Source organism: Myotis yumanensis, unplaced genomic scaffold (assembly GCF_028538775.1).
Source record: "Myotis yumanensis isolate MYYU_CA2020_CCGP unplaced genomic scaffold, mMyoYum1.0.hap1 SCAF_8, whole genome shotgun sequence".
In the NCBI taxonomy this organism is placed as follows: domain Eukaryota; kingdom Metazoa; phylum Chordata; class Mammalia; order Chiroptera; family Vespertilionidae; genus Myotis; species Myotis yumanensis.
In genome coordinates this window covers 10,393,218-10,408,906 of record NW_027223759.1, presented here as the reverse complement: position 1 = coordinate 10,408,906, position 15,689 = coordinate 10,393,218, and the positions used below count along the sequence as shown (strand labels likewise).

The 15,689-nt window shown below is 48.8% G+C and overlaps 1 protein-coding gene across 3 annotated transcripts in view; it reads right to left on the bottom strand.

Annotated features, from left to right (window-relative positions):
- FAM117B (family with sequence similarity 117 member B) overlaps window positions 1-13,983 on the bottom strand; it is a 298,958-nt gene extending 284,975 nt beyond the window's left edge. For all 3 annotated transcript variants that reach the window (XR_011472381.1, XR_011472380.1, XM_070421877.1), the window contains exon 1: window positions 13,199-13,983. Coding sequence is in view for 1 of the 3 variants with exons in the window: in XM_070421877.1 (XP_070277978.1) it covers window positions 13,199-13,787 (589 nt within the window). In the remaining 2 variants the exon portion in view is untranslated. The remainder of the gene's footprint in view (window positions 1-13,198) is intronic.
- Between the last annotated feature and the right edge of the window lie 1,706 nt (window positions 13,984-15,689).

Below are 15,689 nucleotides of genomic sequence, written 5' to 3'. Positions count from 1 at the left end.
GTGTGACAGGGTAGAGCCATAACCTCTCCATCGGCCCTGCCCTGAGTGTGACAGTGGTGGCGCCCCAACCCCCTGATCGGCCCTGCTCTGTGGGTGATAGAGGGTGGCGCCCCAACCCCCCTCCACGGGCCTTGCTCTGTGTGTGACAGGGTAGAGCCATAACCTCCCCATTGGCCCTGCCCTGAGTGTGACAGGGTGCAGCGCCCCAACCCCCTGATCCGCCCTGCTCTGTGTGTGACAGGGGGCGGTGCCCCAGCTCCCCTATCGGCCCTACTCTGTGAGTGACAGGGGGGAGCTCCTCAACCCCCTGATCGGCCCTGCTCTGTGTGTGACAGGGGGCGGTGCCCCAGCTCCCCTATCGGCCCTACTCTGTGAGTGACAGGGGGGAGCTCCTCAACCCCCTGATCGGCCCTGCTCTGTGCATGACAGGGGGGAGCTCCCCAACCCCCTGATCGACCTTGCTGTGTGTGTGACAGGGTACGGAGCCCCAACCCCCCTGATGGGCCCTGCTCTGTGAGTGACAGGGGGGAGCTCCCCAACCCCCTGATTGGCCCTGCTCTGTGCGTGACAGGGTGTGGCGCCGCAACCTCCCCATCGACCCTGCCTTGAGTGTGACAGGGGGCAGTGCCCCAACCCCCCAATCGGCCCTGCCCTGAGCGTGACTGAGGGTGGCATCGCAACCTCCCGATCCGCCCTGCTCTGTGCATGACGGGGTGGCGCCCCAACTCCCCAATCGGCCCTGCTCTGAGTCTGACCAGGGGCTGCACCTAGGGATTGGGCGTGCCCTCTGCCACCCGGGAGCAGGCCTAAGCCAGCAGGTTGTTATCTCCCGAGGGGTCCCAGACTGCGAGAGGGCATAGGCCGGGCTGGGGGACACCCCCCCCCCCCTCCCCAAGTGCACAAATTTTTGTGCACCGGGCCTCTAGTATATATATAAAAGGCTAATATACTAAGTGTTCGTCCAGGCAGTTGTCAGCAACACAGCAGTAAATATCAACATGAAGCAGATTATTACTGTAGATCACACAGGGAGAACAAAGGGTATAATATATGACTGCAGCAGTATTTGACTATATTCTGCACAGTGAGAAAACCTGAAATCATTTTTGAGGTCCACCATTTCTTCTTTTCAGTCGGGTCAAGTTTCTAAACTTTCTAAATCTCCGTTTTCTGGCTAATGAAAAGAAAATAGGATTCCACCAACTCCTACTCCAGGACTTCTGTGAGGACCAAATGAGATGAGGCATGGGAAAATGCTTCACAGATATTTGGTTAAACTGTGAAATGTTTGCACCTAGCTATAAAGCAAGTGGTGCTCCTGGGCTGAAGAAACTGCAAGGAGGCTAGTTGTCACTAGGGAGAGGAAGCCGGGCGTTGCTTCATGACATCATTACCCATTGCCCACAGGAACCGTTTCCCGGCTGGGCTGGGCTGTGGGCGGCATTTTGCACCGTGGGATTCTCGGCAGCGTTGAATGCGAATGCAATTTGGTGGGCTATCGCTCCGGGGTGGTGGTGAGTTCTGTGTCCCACTTGGGAGAAGTCAAGTGTTGCTTTGTTGGCACCAGGTCCGTGCTGCCGTTTCTTTGTAAATGGCCAGGGTGCATCATGACAGCTCCTGTGTTGAGCGTCTGCCTCCTGGTGGTCAGTTCACGTCATAGCAACCAGTTGAACAGTCGGAGGGACACTTAGCATATTAGCCTTTTATATATATATTAGATATCATTCTAGTTCCATATAACAAATACCTAGCACTTCTGAAAGCCATTTATGTAAACACCTTAACACACCTCTCTTTTACCTGTATTACATTATGTCTTAATAAGGGTCTTGCACAGTTACAAGTATAAAAGTTCTGTTGCTGGTTATGTGATCCAAATAACAAAAGATTAAATTCCACTAACATAACAGTTACAGCAGCTGTGTTGCTGATAATCATTAAGGCTACTTTACAGATATGCGTTAGTCACTTAATTAGCTTTCAAAATGGCACAATTCTTTCACTAAAACAATTGTTGCAAACATTAACCATCTCTGATACAGTCTTCCCTTTTATAGTAAACAGAAAAGATATGTAGTACATATCCATAAGTTCAAGAAAACATATGTGCCCATATTATTAACTGTGACAAGTGAAAAGCAATAAATACACACACGTTCACCATTTTTCCTCTAAAATAAATCTCTATTGAGACAGTCACAAGAAGATTGTTCTTAGCTAGGGATAAAAAAGGCACACTCTTGTAAATTGGTAAATATTCATTAAAATCAAATTGCTAAAAGGTTGTTTGGCACTTTTCTTCCCTAACTATGATCTTGTCAGTCACCCACCAGTACAACTAATCAAACAGACCTTACTAATGGTTCTGATTCAATTTTCAAGATTTTTAATGATCTAAGGCAGCAATTTTCACCTTTTTTCATCTCATGACACACATAAACTACTTACTAAAATTCTGCAGCACACCAAAGAATATTTTTTTTTTGCTGACCTGACAAAAGCAAAATTACATAGGTAATTATATACTGTAAATAATAACAGTAATTACCTACCTTTTTCGCTCCAAAGTGATTTTTTTAAAAAATCAAGTGCCTATAATTGTATATAAGGATTTCTGGTACCACCCATTAACCAATCAGATGCAACCTTATTATGAGACTAGTGGCCCGGTGCATGAAATTCGTGCATGGCAGGGGTCCCTGCAGCCCGGCCTGCACCCTCTCCAATCTGGGATCCCTCAGGGAATGTCCAACTGCCCCCACAGGGATCGAGCCTAAACAGGCAGTCGGACATCTTTCTCACAATCGGGGACTGCTGACTCCTAACTGCCCACCTGCCTGCCTGCCTGGTTGGCACGCAGAAGAATTTTGAGTCAGAGATTTTGCTGGTTTTGACACGCACTCACAAAAAGGTTGCCCACCCCTGATCTAAGGGAAAAGAGATCAGTGTGCCTGATTAAATAGTCAGGTACTGCATGTTTTAAAATTCAACATGGTGCTGACCAACATGGCTCAGTAGATGAGCATCGACCTATGAACCAGAAAGTCAAAGTTTGATTCCTGGTCAGGCACATGCGTGGAGTACAGACTCAATCACTAGTGGGGGCTTGCAGGAGGCAGCCAATCAATGATTCTCTCTCATCACTGATGTTTTTATCTCTTTCTCCCTCTCCCTTCCTCTCTGAAGTCAATTTTAAAATATATTAAAAATATAAAAATTCAACACGGCACACCAGTTAAAAATTACGAATCTAAGAGTGGACCTTTTAACTAGGCCTCCTATGACTATTAGATTTTCTATAATTAAATGGAGATTTACAAAAGTTATACATGGTCACACGTAAAAATACCAAACATTTTCTCTTTTGAGCTACCGTCCTAAAAACCCATTCATTTAAACATTTACTAAGGGTCTAATATTTTACTAGGCCCTAAAAACTTTTTTAAAAAAAAACTAAGTTTAAGTCTGCTCTAAAGAGCACACAGTCTACATCTAGCTTGTCATTATTCCATTTCAATACAGTTTCTCAAAATTGAGAGGATTTGGTGCCTAATTATGAGGAAGTTAAAAGGGGGAAACGGAACTTCAAGAATCAAGGATAACTCAAAGATTCCCAGCCTACATGAACAGAAGGTGTATTTATAAGGAAGCCCAGAGGAAGAGACTCTCTGATAGCTGACAAGACCCTTTATCATCTGGCCTCTCCAGCCTCACTTTCTTGGCTGTACTACCTCAATCCCTACCACATTGATCAACTTTCAGTTCCCAACATGTGCCATGCTCTTGCATGCCTCCAGGCCTCCGGGCCTTTGTCTCTATTAGATTACTTTCATGTCCTTTCCTTGGTTTGGCTAATGCATGTTTAGGAAACACATCAACTTCTAGGTCAAAAGCCCTCTTATTTGCTGCCATCACTGAAATGGTCTCTTGACAGTTCTAGTGCTCCACGAGATAGTGAGATAGATATTGGAGAGCAGATGTTTTACTTTTCCTCATCCCAATAACTAAGACAGCACTTAACATATAGACAGAAAAAAGAATGACTTCTACTGTTACTATACTTCTCAAACAAGGGCAAGTACATGCATTAAATTCAGATACTATTCTGTTATTCCAAAGTAAATTGACAAATATTGCATGGTATCACTTATACATGAAATAAGAAGAAAAAAAAAGTCAAACTCATAGAAACAGAGAAGGAAAAGAAGTTGCCAGAAGGGTGTGAAAGGGGGCAAAGTGAGAGGGAGAGGTTGATGAAAGAGTACAAACTTTCAGCTATAAGTACGTAAGGTCTGAGATCTTATGTATAATACTAGTGGCCCAGTGCACAAAATTCATGCACAGGGAGGGGGGATGTTCCCTCAGCCCAGCCTGCACCCTCTCCAATCAGGGACCCCTTGTGGAATGTCTGACTGCTGGTTTAGGCCTGATCCCTAAACAGGCAGTCAGACATCCCTCTCTTAATCTGGGACCACTGGCTCCTAACCGCTCACCTCCCTGCCTGTCTGATCATCCCTAATTGCCCTCCCCTGCCAGCCCGATTTCACCCCTAACTGCTCTCCCCTCCTGGCCTGATCGCCCCTAACTGCCTCTGCCTGCCTGATCACCCCTAACTGCCTCTGCCTGCCTGATCACCCCTAACTGCCCTCTCCTGCCAGCCTGATCTCGCCCCCAACTGCCCTCCCCTGCAGACCTTATCACCTTAACTGCATCTGTTCGGCCCCCACCACCATGGCTTTGTCCGGAAGGAAGTCGGACATCCGGAAGATGGCCGGTCGACCCGGTCTAATAAGTATATTATCCTTTTATTAGTATAGATAGATTATATAGGGATAGGATTGCTTAAATGGGGGGGGGGGGGGCTTTTTCAGCAGGAGGAGATGCTCTTGGCAGACAAAAATACATAATCCCTATATCTGGACTGATAGCCAGCCATATGCACTGTACTGCCAAACTGGTCATTAAACAATTGAACTGCTTTCTTACACCTTACACCACACAGCTGTTGCCCTTAAAACCGCTTCTCAGCCCCAACCTTAGGTTCTGCCTTTGCAGTTCAACCAGATTAGGTTCTGATTGGTTGGTTTCTATGCCAGTCAGCGCCAAAAGCTCCGCCTCCTAGGCAGCCATTGGCTCCTCGCAGTTCTCCCAGATTTGGTTCTGATTGGTCGGTTTCTATGCCAGTCAGCACCTCTGGGCTTATCTCCGGGACTGATCAGAGAGGCGGGGCTGATCAGCAGCCGCTCCAGGCTGCTGGCTGGCGAGCGAGAGGGCTGAACTGCTGACCTCTCAGAGAGAGAGATGCTCAGCTGCTGGCAAGGCCTAGGGCGGCTGCTGCCTGGGGCCTCTCTCTGTCTCCGAGAGGTGAGCAGTTCAGCCCACTCGCCAGTCCCTGCCCACCCGAGCCTGCTGCGCATGCAGCCTGGCATTCAGTCGTCCCTTTGGTCGTTTTGGACATTGTGGACTCTCACTATATATATAGATGGTGACAACACTGTTGTATAATTGAAATGTGCTAAGAAATAGAACTTAAATGTTCTCACAAAAGAAGGAGGAAGATGCATAGCAAAAGGAAGAGGAGGAGAAAAATATGTGAGGTGACGAATAAACTAGATTGGAGGAATCCTTTTACAATGGATACCAAATCACAATGTATACTTTAAATGTCTTGCAATTTTGTTAATTATACCTCAATTTAAAAAAAAAGAAAATCAAATCTTTACAGAAGTTAACTACAATAGGGTGTGGCATTATAAGTTTCAGTCATAGGAGTTTGGAACTCCCAAACCACCTGTACTAGTTCAACTGGTTCCTGTGTTGCTTCAATAACAGTAGAGCATCCCAAACCATGGCCCTAGGTATTACATTATAAAGGTTCTGAAACCTGATCAGCTACTTATTTAAAGGCTGTAGTTCCTGTTATCCACAAAATCATTTAACAAGAAGAAGGGATATACTAGACATAATTATTTGTTCAAAAAGGGGGGAAACCCTAGCAAGTGTGGCTCAGTGGTTAAACCATGAACCAGGAGGTCACGGTTCGATTCCTAGTCAGGACACATGCCCAGGTTGTGGGTTCAATCCCGTGTGGAGCATGCAGGAGGCAGCCGATCAATGATTCTCTCTTATCACTGATGTTTCTTTTTCTCTCTCTCCTTCTCTCTCCCTCTCTCTCTAAAAAGAAAAAAATCAATAAAAACATATTTTTTTAAAATAGGAAAAATATCCTCAGGTGAGGATTCAAAACAACAAAAGTACAGTACAAGTCTAAATGCTGCAAATATTAAGTTCTGATACCCTACTTTCTCCTGATTATTAGTCTAGAGACCTCCATCTCTTGTTGTTGCTCTTGCCACTTCCTCCACCCCAACAACCAACCAAATTCATACACAACATAATACATCCAAAGTAAGGGAGAAATTAGCAAAAACACAACTTGCTATCTACGTATCAGCCACACTGCAAAAAATAACTTACACATACTGTACTAAAGCCATTTTTTCTAATGATGAGTTTTCAGATTTTTCTTTTGGTGCTTCTAGTCACTTTTTTTGGTTTAGAGTACAGCAAAATCACAGTGGTAGAGATGAGACTTTTAAGGTCTGTACTAGAGTCTGGTAACCTGCATTTTTACCAAGGACTCTAAGTAATTCTGATAAAGATGAACTAGACCACACTCTGAGAAACAGTTCTGGATGTTCACAGGCAATATTCTCTCCAACATGAAATTTCATACAACCACGAAAACTAAGGCTACATTGGCAATTTATGTTATATCCACTAAAACTAGAAGCAAACTAATATGATACACAATAGCCAACTTTTATGATGAGGTATAGTACTATTTTAAAATTTTCTCTCATGTAATCCTTACCACCAGATGAAAATGATATCCATCATTACCTTTTTCATACAGATGAGAAAGATAAGGGTCAGAAAGTTATTCACTTTCCAATATCACATGGTTTCTAGGTGGCAAAACACAGGTATTAAACCCAGACTGTCTACCCAAAGCCTATGCTCCCAACCTCCATGTTATGCTACCTCTCCATTTATAATATATATTTGAGGCCCGGTGCACAAAATTTGTGCACAAAAGGGGGGGTGGGATGTCCCTCAGCCCAGCCTGCACCCTCTCCAATCTGGGACCTCTCGAGGAATGTCCAACTGCCCAGTGGGATCGGGCCTAAAAAGGCAGTCGGACATCTCTTTCATAATCCAGGACTGCTGGCTCCCAACCACTCGCCTGCCTCCCTGCCTGATTACCCCTAACTGCTTCTGCCTGACAGTCTGATCACCCTCTAACCACTCCCCTGCCAGCCTGATCAACGCCTAACTGCTCCCCTGCCAGCCTGATTGTCCCCAACTGCCGTCCCCTGTTGGCCTGGTCCCCCCCCCAACTCTCCTCCCCTGCCGACCATTTTGTGTCCACGTGGGGACAGCCATCTTTGACCACATGGGGTGGCCATGTTGTGTGTGGAGTGATGGTCAATTTGCATATTACTATTTTATTAGACAGGATATTTGACATTTTATTAAGACAAAATGGGGTAAAAAGAGGGAAGGCACAAAAACAAACCTCACCTTCTTCATTATTTTATCTACAGTTAACACTGTTGCCAACTTACCTTTCTCAGTTCCTAATGACAAACCACACTGCCATGGACACAGCAGGCACTGAAGGTGGGAACACAGATTGCTGCGGCCATTATGGAAGACACTGAGGCGGTTCATCAAAAAATTAAAAATGACACTGAGGAGGTTCATCAAAAATTTAAAAATGGGCCCTGGCCAGTGGTAGGTCAGTGGTAGGAGTGTCATCGAAAGGTCCCAGATTTGATTCCCATTTAGGACACATGCCTAGGTTATGGGTTTGATCCCTGGGCCTTGTTGAGGTTCATGCAGGAGGCAACCAATCAATGTTTCTTCCCCGCCCCCCCCCCCCCCCAAAAAAAAAATCAGTAAAAATCCTCAGGTGAGGATTTTAAGAAAATATTAAAAACAAAATTTCCTTATGACCCAGTGATTCCACTTTTGTGAATATATCCAAAGGAACCTAAAACACTAATTCAAAATAATATATGCAACCCCCTATGTTCATTGCAGCATTATTTACAACTAGAGGCCTAATGCACGAAATCTGTGCAAGGGGCTCAGCTCTCGCAGCCGCGGCAACCTGCCTCGGCCCTCACAGCTGAGGCGGCTTGCCTCGCCCCTGGCAGCCCCGGCTTCATCCAGAAGGACATCGGCAAGATAGTTCGGCTGTCCAGTCTAGTTAGCATATTATGCTTTTATTATTATAGACTAGAGGTCCAGTGCACAAAATTCATGCATGGGGGTCGTCCCCTCAGTCCAGCCTTCACCCTCTCTAATCCGGGACTCCCCAGAGGATATCCAACTGCCAGTTTAGGCCCGATCCCCGGGATCGGCAGCCGGAAATTCCTCTCACAACCCAGGACCGCTGGCTCCTAACTGCTCATCTGCCTGCCTGCCTGATTGACCCTACCTGTCCCGCCCAGCCAGCATGATCACCCCTAACCGCCTCTGCCTGCCAGCCTGATCACCCTTAACTGCCCCCCCATGCCTGCCTGGTCACCCCCAATTTCCCCCCTTGCCAGCCTGGTCACCCCTAACTGCCCCCATCCCCTGCTGGCCTGGTCATCCCTAACTGCCACCCAGCCTGGTCGCCCCCAACTGCCCCCCTCTGTGGGCCTGGTCGCCCCTTACTGCCCTCCTGCTGACCTGGTCGCCCCAACTGCCCCCCCCCCCAGCTGGCCAGGTCGCTCCCAACTGCCCCCCCGCTGGCCTGGTCATCCCCAATATCCACCCCTGCCGGCATGGTCACCCCACGCAGCCTGCTGTTCAGTCATTTGGTTGTCCCTCACTAACCCCCCTGCCAGCCTGATCGCCCCATGCAGGCTGTTTGTTCAGTAGTTTGGTCGTCCCTCACTAACCCCCTGCCTGCCTGGTCGCCCCATGCAGCCTGCTGTTTGGTTGTCCATCCAGTTGTTTCAGTCATGAGAGCCCCTGGATTTTTATATATTAGGACATTCAAGCTATGGAAGCAACTCAAGTGCCCATCCAGAGATGAATAAAAAGGCTGCGGTACATTTACACAATGGAATACCAATCGGGCTTAAAAAAATAATGAAATCTTACATTTTGTGACAGCATGGATGGACCTAGAGAGTACTATGCTAAGTTAAATAACTCAGAAAGAGAAATACCATATGATTTCACTTATATGTGAAATCTAATGAACAAAATAAACAAACAAAATAGAAACAGACTCATAGATGCAGAGAACAGAATGACAGTTATTAGACGGGAGAGGGGTTGGAGAGCTGGGTGAAAAAGTAGAAATTGGTAGTTACAGTACAGTCGCCGAGATGTAGATTACAGCATAGGGAATGTAGTCAGTAATATCAATGATAACTGTATGGGGCCAGGTGGGTACTTGAAGCAGTGGTACATGATTTTCAAACCACTTTGCTGTACATCTGAAACAAATACAGAATAATATGGGATGCAATTGAAAAAAATTAATTATCTGTCGGAGATGGGTGCTTGGATTACCTTATCACAGAGATTTTCAACCCTTTTCATCTCATGGCACATAAACTAATTACTAAAATTCTGTGGCACACCAAAAAAATATATTTTATGCTGATCTGACAAAAAAAATAGGTATAATTTTGATTCATTCACACCAGATGGCTATTGTTGTGTTAGCTATTGTCATTTTTTTTATTTCACAATCTAAGGGAAAAGAGTTCAGGGCCTGTGACTAGTCAGGTATTGCATGTTTTAAAAATTCTTGCGGCACACTGGTTGAAAATCACTGCCAAATAGTAGTCAAGAAAAGGGGAGTTCTCAAAGAGCCAATGATTAGCTCTAAACCTGGAGGAATAAGGCAACCGTGTAGGAATCCAATCCTAAAAGGATCCTGAGACCTTCAACTCAGGGACTTTTAGATACTGGATCCCTAATAGAGGTTATGGCATCCAGTTCATCTCAGAGACACCCAGAAAGTGGTAGCCTGATCTACATGGACCCTGGAATTTGAGTCAGATGAGGTTTACAAAACTATATAAGGTGGACACTTCCCCTCTACCAGTAAAGATTTCTAAATTTCACTGAGGCTGTAAACTGACCTCTAATCTAAAAGACTCTTCCTTAGGCCCTGGCTTTTTAGCTCAGTTAGAGATCAAAGCATCATCCCAAAAAGCTAAGGTTAGGGTTTGATCTCCAGTCAGGGCACATACATGAAACAACCAAGGAATGCATAAATCAGTAGAATAACAAAGCAATGTTTTCTTTCTCTCTCTCTCTCTCTCCCTCTTTCTCTCTGTCTCCCTTCCTCTCTCTAAAATCAATCAATAAGTAAAATAGCCCTACCCGGTTTGGCTCAGTGGATAGAGTGTCGGCCTTCAGACTGAAGGTCCCGGGTTCAATTCCGGTCAAGGACACATGCTCGATCCCCGTAGGGGTCATGCAGGAGGCAGCCAATCAGTGATTCTCTCATCATTTTTTTAAAATATATTTTTATTGATTTCAGAGAGGAAAGGAGAGGGGAGAGATAGAAACATCAATGATGAGAGAGAATCATTTGATTGGCTGCCTCCTGAACGTCCCCTACTAGGGATGAGCCCACAACCCAGGCATGTGCCCTTGACCGGCATCGAACCTGGGACCCTTCAATCCGCAGGCCAGCACTTTATCCACTGAGACAAACCAGCTAGGGTCTCTCTCATCTTTGATGTTTCTATCTCTCCCTCTCCCTTCCTGAAATCAATCAAAATAAATACTCTTTTTCCTTTTCTCTCTTTCTAGTTTTAGTCTGAGAAAAAAAGCAAAATGCAAATGGTCTAGTTTGTGCTACGAAGACTTGAAATCTGACAATTGTTTGTTCTACTCTGCATGGAAGTTCACTAGCGTGAAACAAGAACACAATCCTGGGAAGGAAGCTATCAGACATTCACTTCAGCATAACTTAGTAACAGATGGTATCCCTTTTCAGTTGAGAGTGCTGCATTAGAGGAAAAAGTTTTTTTTACTTTTGCTGGGTTTTTTGGAGGGTGGGTAGTGAGAGAGGGTTAACTTAACAGCATGAATACTCTAAGGATTAACAGATCTGAGGGAAGGGAGCTATGGGAAGCATGAAGAATGGCACGTCAGGAGCCTGAGATCCCTGGAAATCCAACAACTCCATTCTAGAGATCAGAAGGAAAGAGCACCTTTCTCCACACACTGCCAATACCTAAGTCTACCCTCTCCCCCTAGACTGCCACTCTGCTTCAAGGGTCAAACCGTTAAGAAGGTAGCCAGAGTCTATTCTCAGAATGCAGTCACCACCTCCTACCCACCTACCTCCACCTCTATGCCCACTTAAGCAGCTCTCTTCCCTTCTACCTTCCACGCACTATGCCAGCTCCAGAGGGCTGAAGGTAAACTGAAGCAATTATGGTCACCAGGTATCTCAAAGAGTTACTTTAAAAACTAAGCACATGCAACTTTGCTGTGCTATTATTTCCCAGGTTCTATCTCATACATCATAAAGCTACCTCCTTGATATAAGGTCAAAGAGGTTGAAATATCTCGCAGCAGAGTTCAAATATCAACTCTAATAGTTGTTACTTAAGCTCTTTAAAACCTACTGTGAAAATTAAAATGAGAACTTGTAGGTAAATCACCACCATTATAGCAGAAGCTCAGTAAAGTGGTAGCTATTATTTGAAGAAGAGGATGTTCTAGTACTTTTAACAATCAGTTTTTAAAAAGCACTGTGCATTTTCAAAATATTTAAGTCAGTACTCTTGCTCTAATTAGAAAACACTATTGATCATTTTTCAGGGCAATTCTCTCCAAAAAATCTGATAAAATAAATAGGAAGGATTCACCCTGCTCCCTGCATTTCTGAATGAACCTTTGAAATCACTTCATCTGCTTTATTTGGTTAGGAAGTACTGTACAAAGTTTCCTGAAATTCCCAGCCATTCTGCCTGAAAGATTTTAACAGAAATTCCCCAGAAAAAGGAAAGACAAAGGTCTATGTTGACAGTATTAACATGCAAGCTAAAAACCACCCATATCTTTCTTCACTAGGTCCTAACAGGAAGGCAATCAGATAATAAATTTTACCTCTGTTTCCCCAATCCGAATGTCTCTATTGAGTTTCTCTTTATGAATGATTCCACGAGAACCCAACAACTCCCTTCAGGACCTTTCCAGGGACCTTGCTCAGGTGTAGAGAAAAACAACCAATTTTAGGTCCGGAAAATGATCACAGAAAAACCCCGGATTTTCTTTTTCTTTCTTTTTTTTTTGTTTTTTTTGTTGTTGTTTTTTTTTTAGAAAAACAAAGGAATGGTTTTACATCCTAAGCACAGAATCAGTCGGTATACGAGAAAGACACGTAGACCCTCGGACAAAGCCCATAACCTTCCAGAGCAGCGGTTCTCAACCTGTGGGTCGCGACCCTTTTGGCGGTCGAACGACCCTTTCACCGGGGTCGCCTAAGACCATCCTGCATATCAGATATTTACATGACGATTCATCACAGTAGCAACATTACAGTTATGAAGTAGCAACGAAAATAATTTTATGGTTGGGTCACAGCATGAGGAACTGTATTGAAAGGGCCAGAAGGTTGAGAACCACTGTTCCAGAGGAAGCTGCTTCCTTCCCTGCGCTCCGCGCCAGCCCCTTCCGAGGCTCGGACATGCTCACACTCTCCCGGCCTCAGACTCTGCGGGGACCCGCAGCTGCCACGCTGACGTTTTCAGTCCCGCAAATCTGGGCTGTGTGGGGAGAGAAATACTCAGCAGCCGCGTGCCATCTTCACATGAACCATGTCACTCGGACGAGGGGACAGCCCGCTCCCCGCCCCACCGCCAGCGGAGGGTGGGCAGGTCCGCAGGAAGCGGCCAGGGGCCCCGGTTTACCGTCCACACACATCAGAACAAGCGCAGGTGAGCGGCGGCCCCGCCGCGGGCGCGGACAAGCGCGGACTGGCTGCGGCGAGGGATGAATGAGGCGGGCGGGGACCTGCGGGATGGGGGGGCCGCGGGGCAGGCCGGTCCGCCCCACTCGGGCCCCGCCCCCGGCCGCCCCGGCCCCGCCGCAGCGCCGCAGTCCCCGCGCGGTAGCGACGCGCGCCCCGGCCCCTGCCCCGCGCCGCCCGGCCCCCAGCACGTACCTGCTTTGCAGACCGGGGCGCTGGGGCTCCGCCTCTCCGGGGAGCAGCGGCTCTGCTCCGGGGACCGCCTCCGGTGGCGGACGCGGGCCGGGGGTGGGGCCGCGCTCACCTCGCCCGTCCACAGGTGGGTGGGCGACGAGCACGGCGACGAGACGGTGCCCAGCAGCGGCGGCGGGGGCGGCGGCCGCGGGGGGCTCCCGCGGGCTCCGGGCGCGGCGCCGCGCGTGGGGCTGGTGCCTCGCGTGGAGGTGGCTGACGCGCCCGTCTGCGTGGCCACGGTGGGGCTGGTGCGCGTGGCCGCACTCCCGCCGCCACGAGTGGGGCTGGTGCTGCGCGAGGCCGTGCGCAGGCCCCCGCCGCCCGAGGGGCCTGAGGCGCCGCCACAGCCGCCGCCGTTGTTGTTGCCGCCGCCGCCGCCGCTGCTCCGCGTGGGGCTGCCATGTTGCTGCTGCTGCTGCTTCAGCTGGAACGGAACCGTCGCCCTCATGGGCTGCAGGCGGCTCCCGGCCCCCCCGGCCGTGGCGACCGCACCGCCCCCGAGGGCGCCGGCCGGCGTGGGGGACCCATTGCGCCTCATCCGCTGGGACATGGTCCACCCTCCCCGGTGACTGGGCGAGGCGGGGGCGGGGGCGGGGGCCGTTGCTGGGTTGAAGGGGGAAAGGTCCTCGAGGCCGAAGTGAAGGCCCCCGCGATGGGGTGACGAAGCCGGAATCCGGGGTGCGGGGGGCGCCGGGGCCGCGGCGGGTAGCGAGGAGGTGGTGCAGCCGCCGCCGCCGCTTCTCCTCATCAACAATAGTGTCTCCGCCGCTGCCCCCGCCCCCCGCGCACGCCCATTGGTGCAGCGTCAGCCGCGCTCGAGCCGCTCCGCCGCGCCCATTGGCTGCCGGCAGCTCGGGCCCTGGCCCCCGGGGCCTAACAGAGCCTGGCTTTGCGCGGATACCGTCCGCTCTTTAACAAGAGCAGCCCGCCCCCGGGGAGGGGTGGGGGGGAGCGGGGAGCCGGCCGTGTGTATGTGTAGCGCGTGCGCGCGCGCCAGTGTGTGTACATGTGAGTGCGCGTGCGCGCGCCTGGCCCCGCGCGCCTCCGGTCCACGCAGGGCAGCCCCGGGCGCTCGGGCTGGAACGTTGCCAACGAGAATGTCCCGAGCCGGAGCCGTCCCCGGGGATGTCCCGAGTCTGTCCTCACTTGTCTCCTCTCCCCTCCGTGTGCCCCGACCGAGGCCGGGTCCCTGGCCTTTTCTCTGGATCTTTTTGTTCTGTCCTAAAGCCATCACCGTTTGGGCAGGGCTCACAGGAGGAAAGATTGCGTTCATCTGAATGGCATGTTGCACCTCGTGTCCCTTTTAATTCATCTTTACAAAGAGCCAAGTCCCCGGGAGGCCAGGCCTGCTGGTCAGCGTGCACTTGGAGGTTGTATCCACGAGGTCCGGTTATCCAACGCTGTTACCACCCGCCCTGCACCTCGAGTCATCGGGAATTTCTTTTCATCCGCTGCTGCCCAGTCCCCGGGTTCCTGGGGAAGATGTCCGCTACCCTGCAACTTTGTGAAGGGCCTCGGTTTACCAAGGGCCTCGTTTGATCTTCACGGTCATTATTTGAGGCAGAACTGGGCGGGCCGTCCACGTTGTCGTCTGGTGCAGGAAGCAGGTCTCTGTGTGCCGGGCAAGCACTCGGGAAGACAGGCAGCAACGTTAGTGCTAACAGAACCTTAGGGGCTCCTCGTGAAGACAAAAAAATTAATTTAAAAAAAATGGTGGAATCTTACCGCACATACTCACCTGTCGGGCTATCGATTGCTTCCCCTTTGCGACTTTATTAAATGTCCATTCTAGACAGATTTCATCTTGTAAAAATGTGAGAGTGGACGGTGCGGGATGATTTGCTCTGGACCCGAAATTCCACTGGGTCCCTGTGCGTTGCGGTGGGAAGCCTGTGAGGACCTAGAGACTCAGATCCCAGATCCACCACCGCCTCCGTGACCTTTCACAGGTCCCTGGCCAGTTCCCTGACCTGTAAAATGCAGCTCAACAATGCCTCCTCAACACATGGACACAGATAATAAAATAAAAAAAGAAAAAAAAACACAAGAAAAAAAAAAAACAACGCCTCCTCTTTCATCCATCCGATGGTTGTGATTAGCAGCCACGGGGTCAAGGAGCATGTGGTATGTAGAAGGCACTCGCCGTTCTGGGGTCTCCCAGTGATTCAGGGGTCCACGTCTCTCCTTTTTGCCTATTCCTCCTCTCTCCCACCGCAGAGAGGCCCCAAGTCCCAGAAAATACCTCGTTGGCTGGATAGACCTGACATCACTACCATTCCCACAACCTGGAGTGAAAACAAAAATAGCTTCTCACTAGACAGGACATACAGGAACCTGCCCGCAAGATCCAGGCAGAGCGATAAGGCTAGTCTTAACACAGGAGAGACGATAAGCCTTTAAATAAGGATTTCATGTCCTGCACCAAGTAGGAGCTCTATATATTTACTGAATT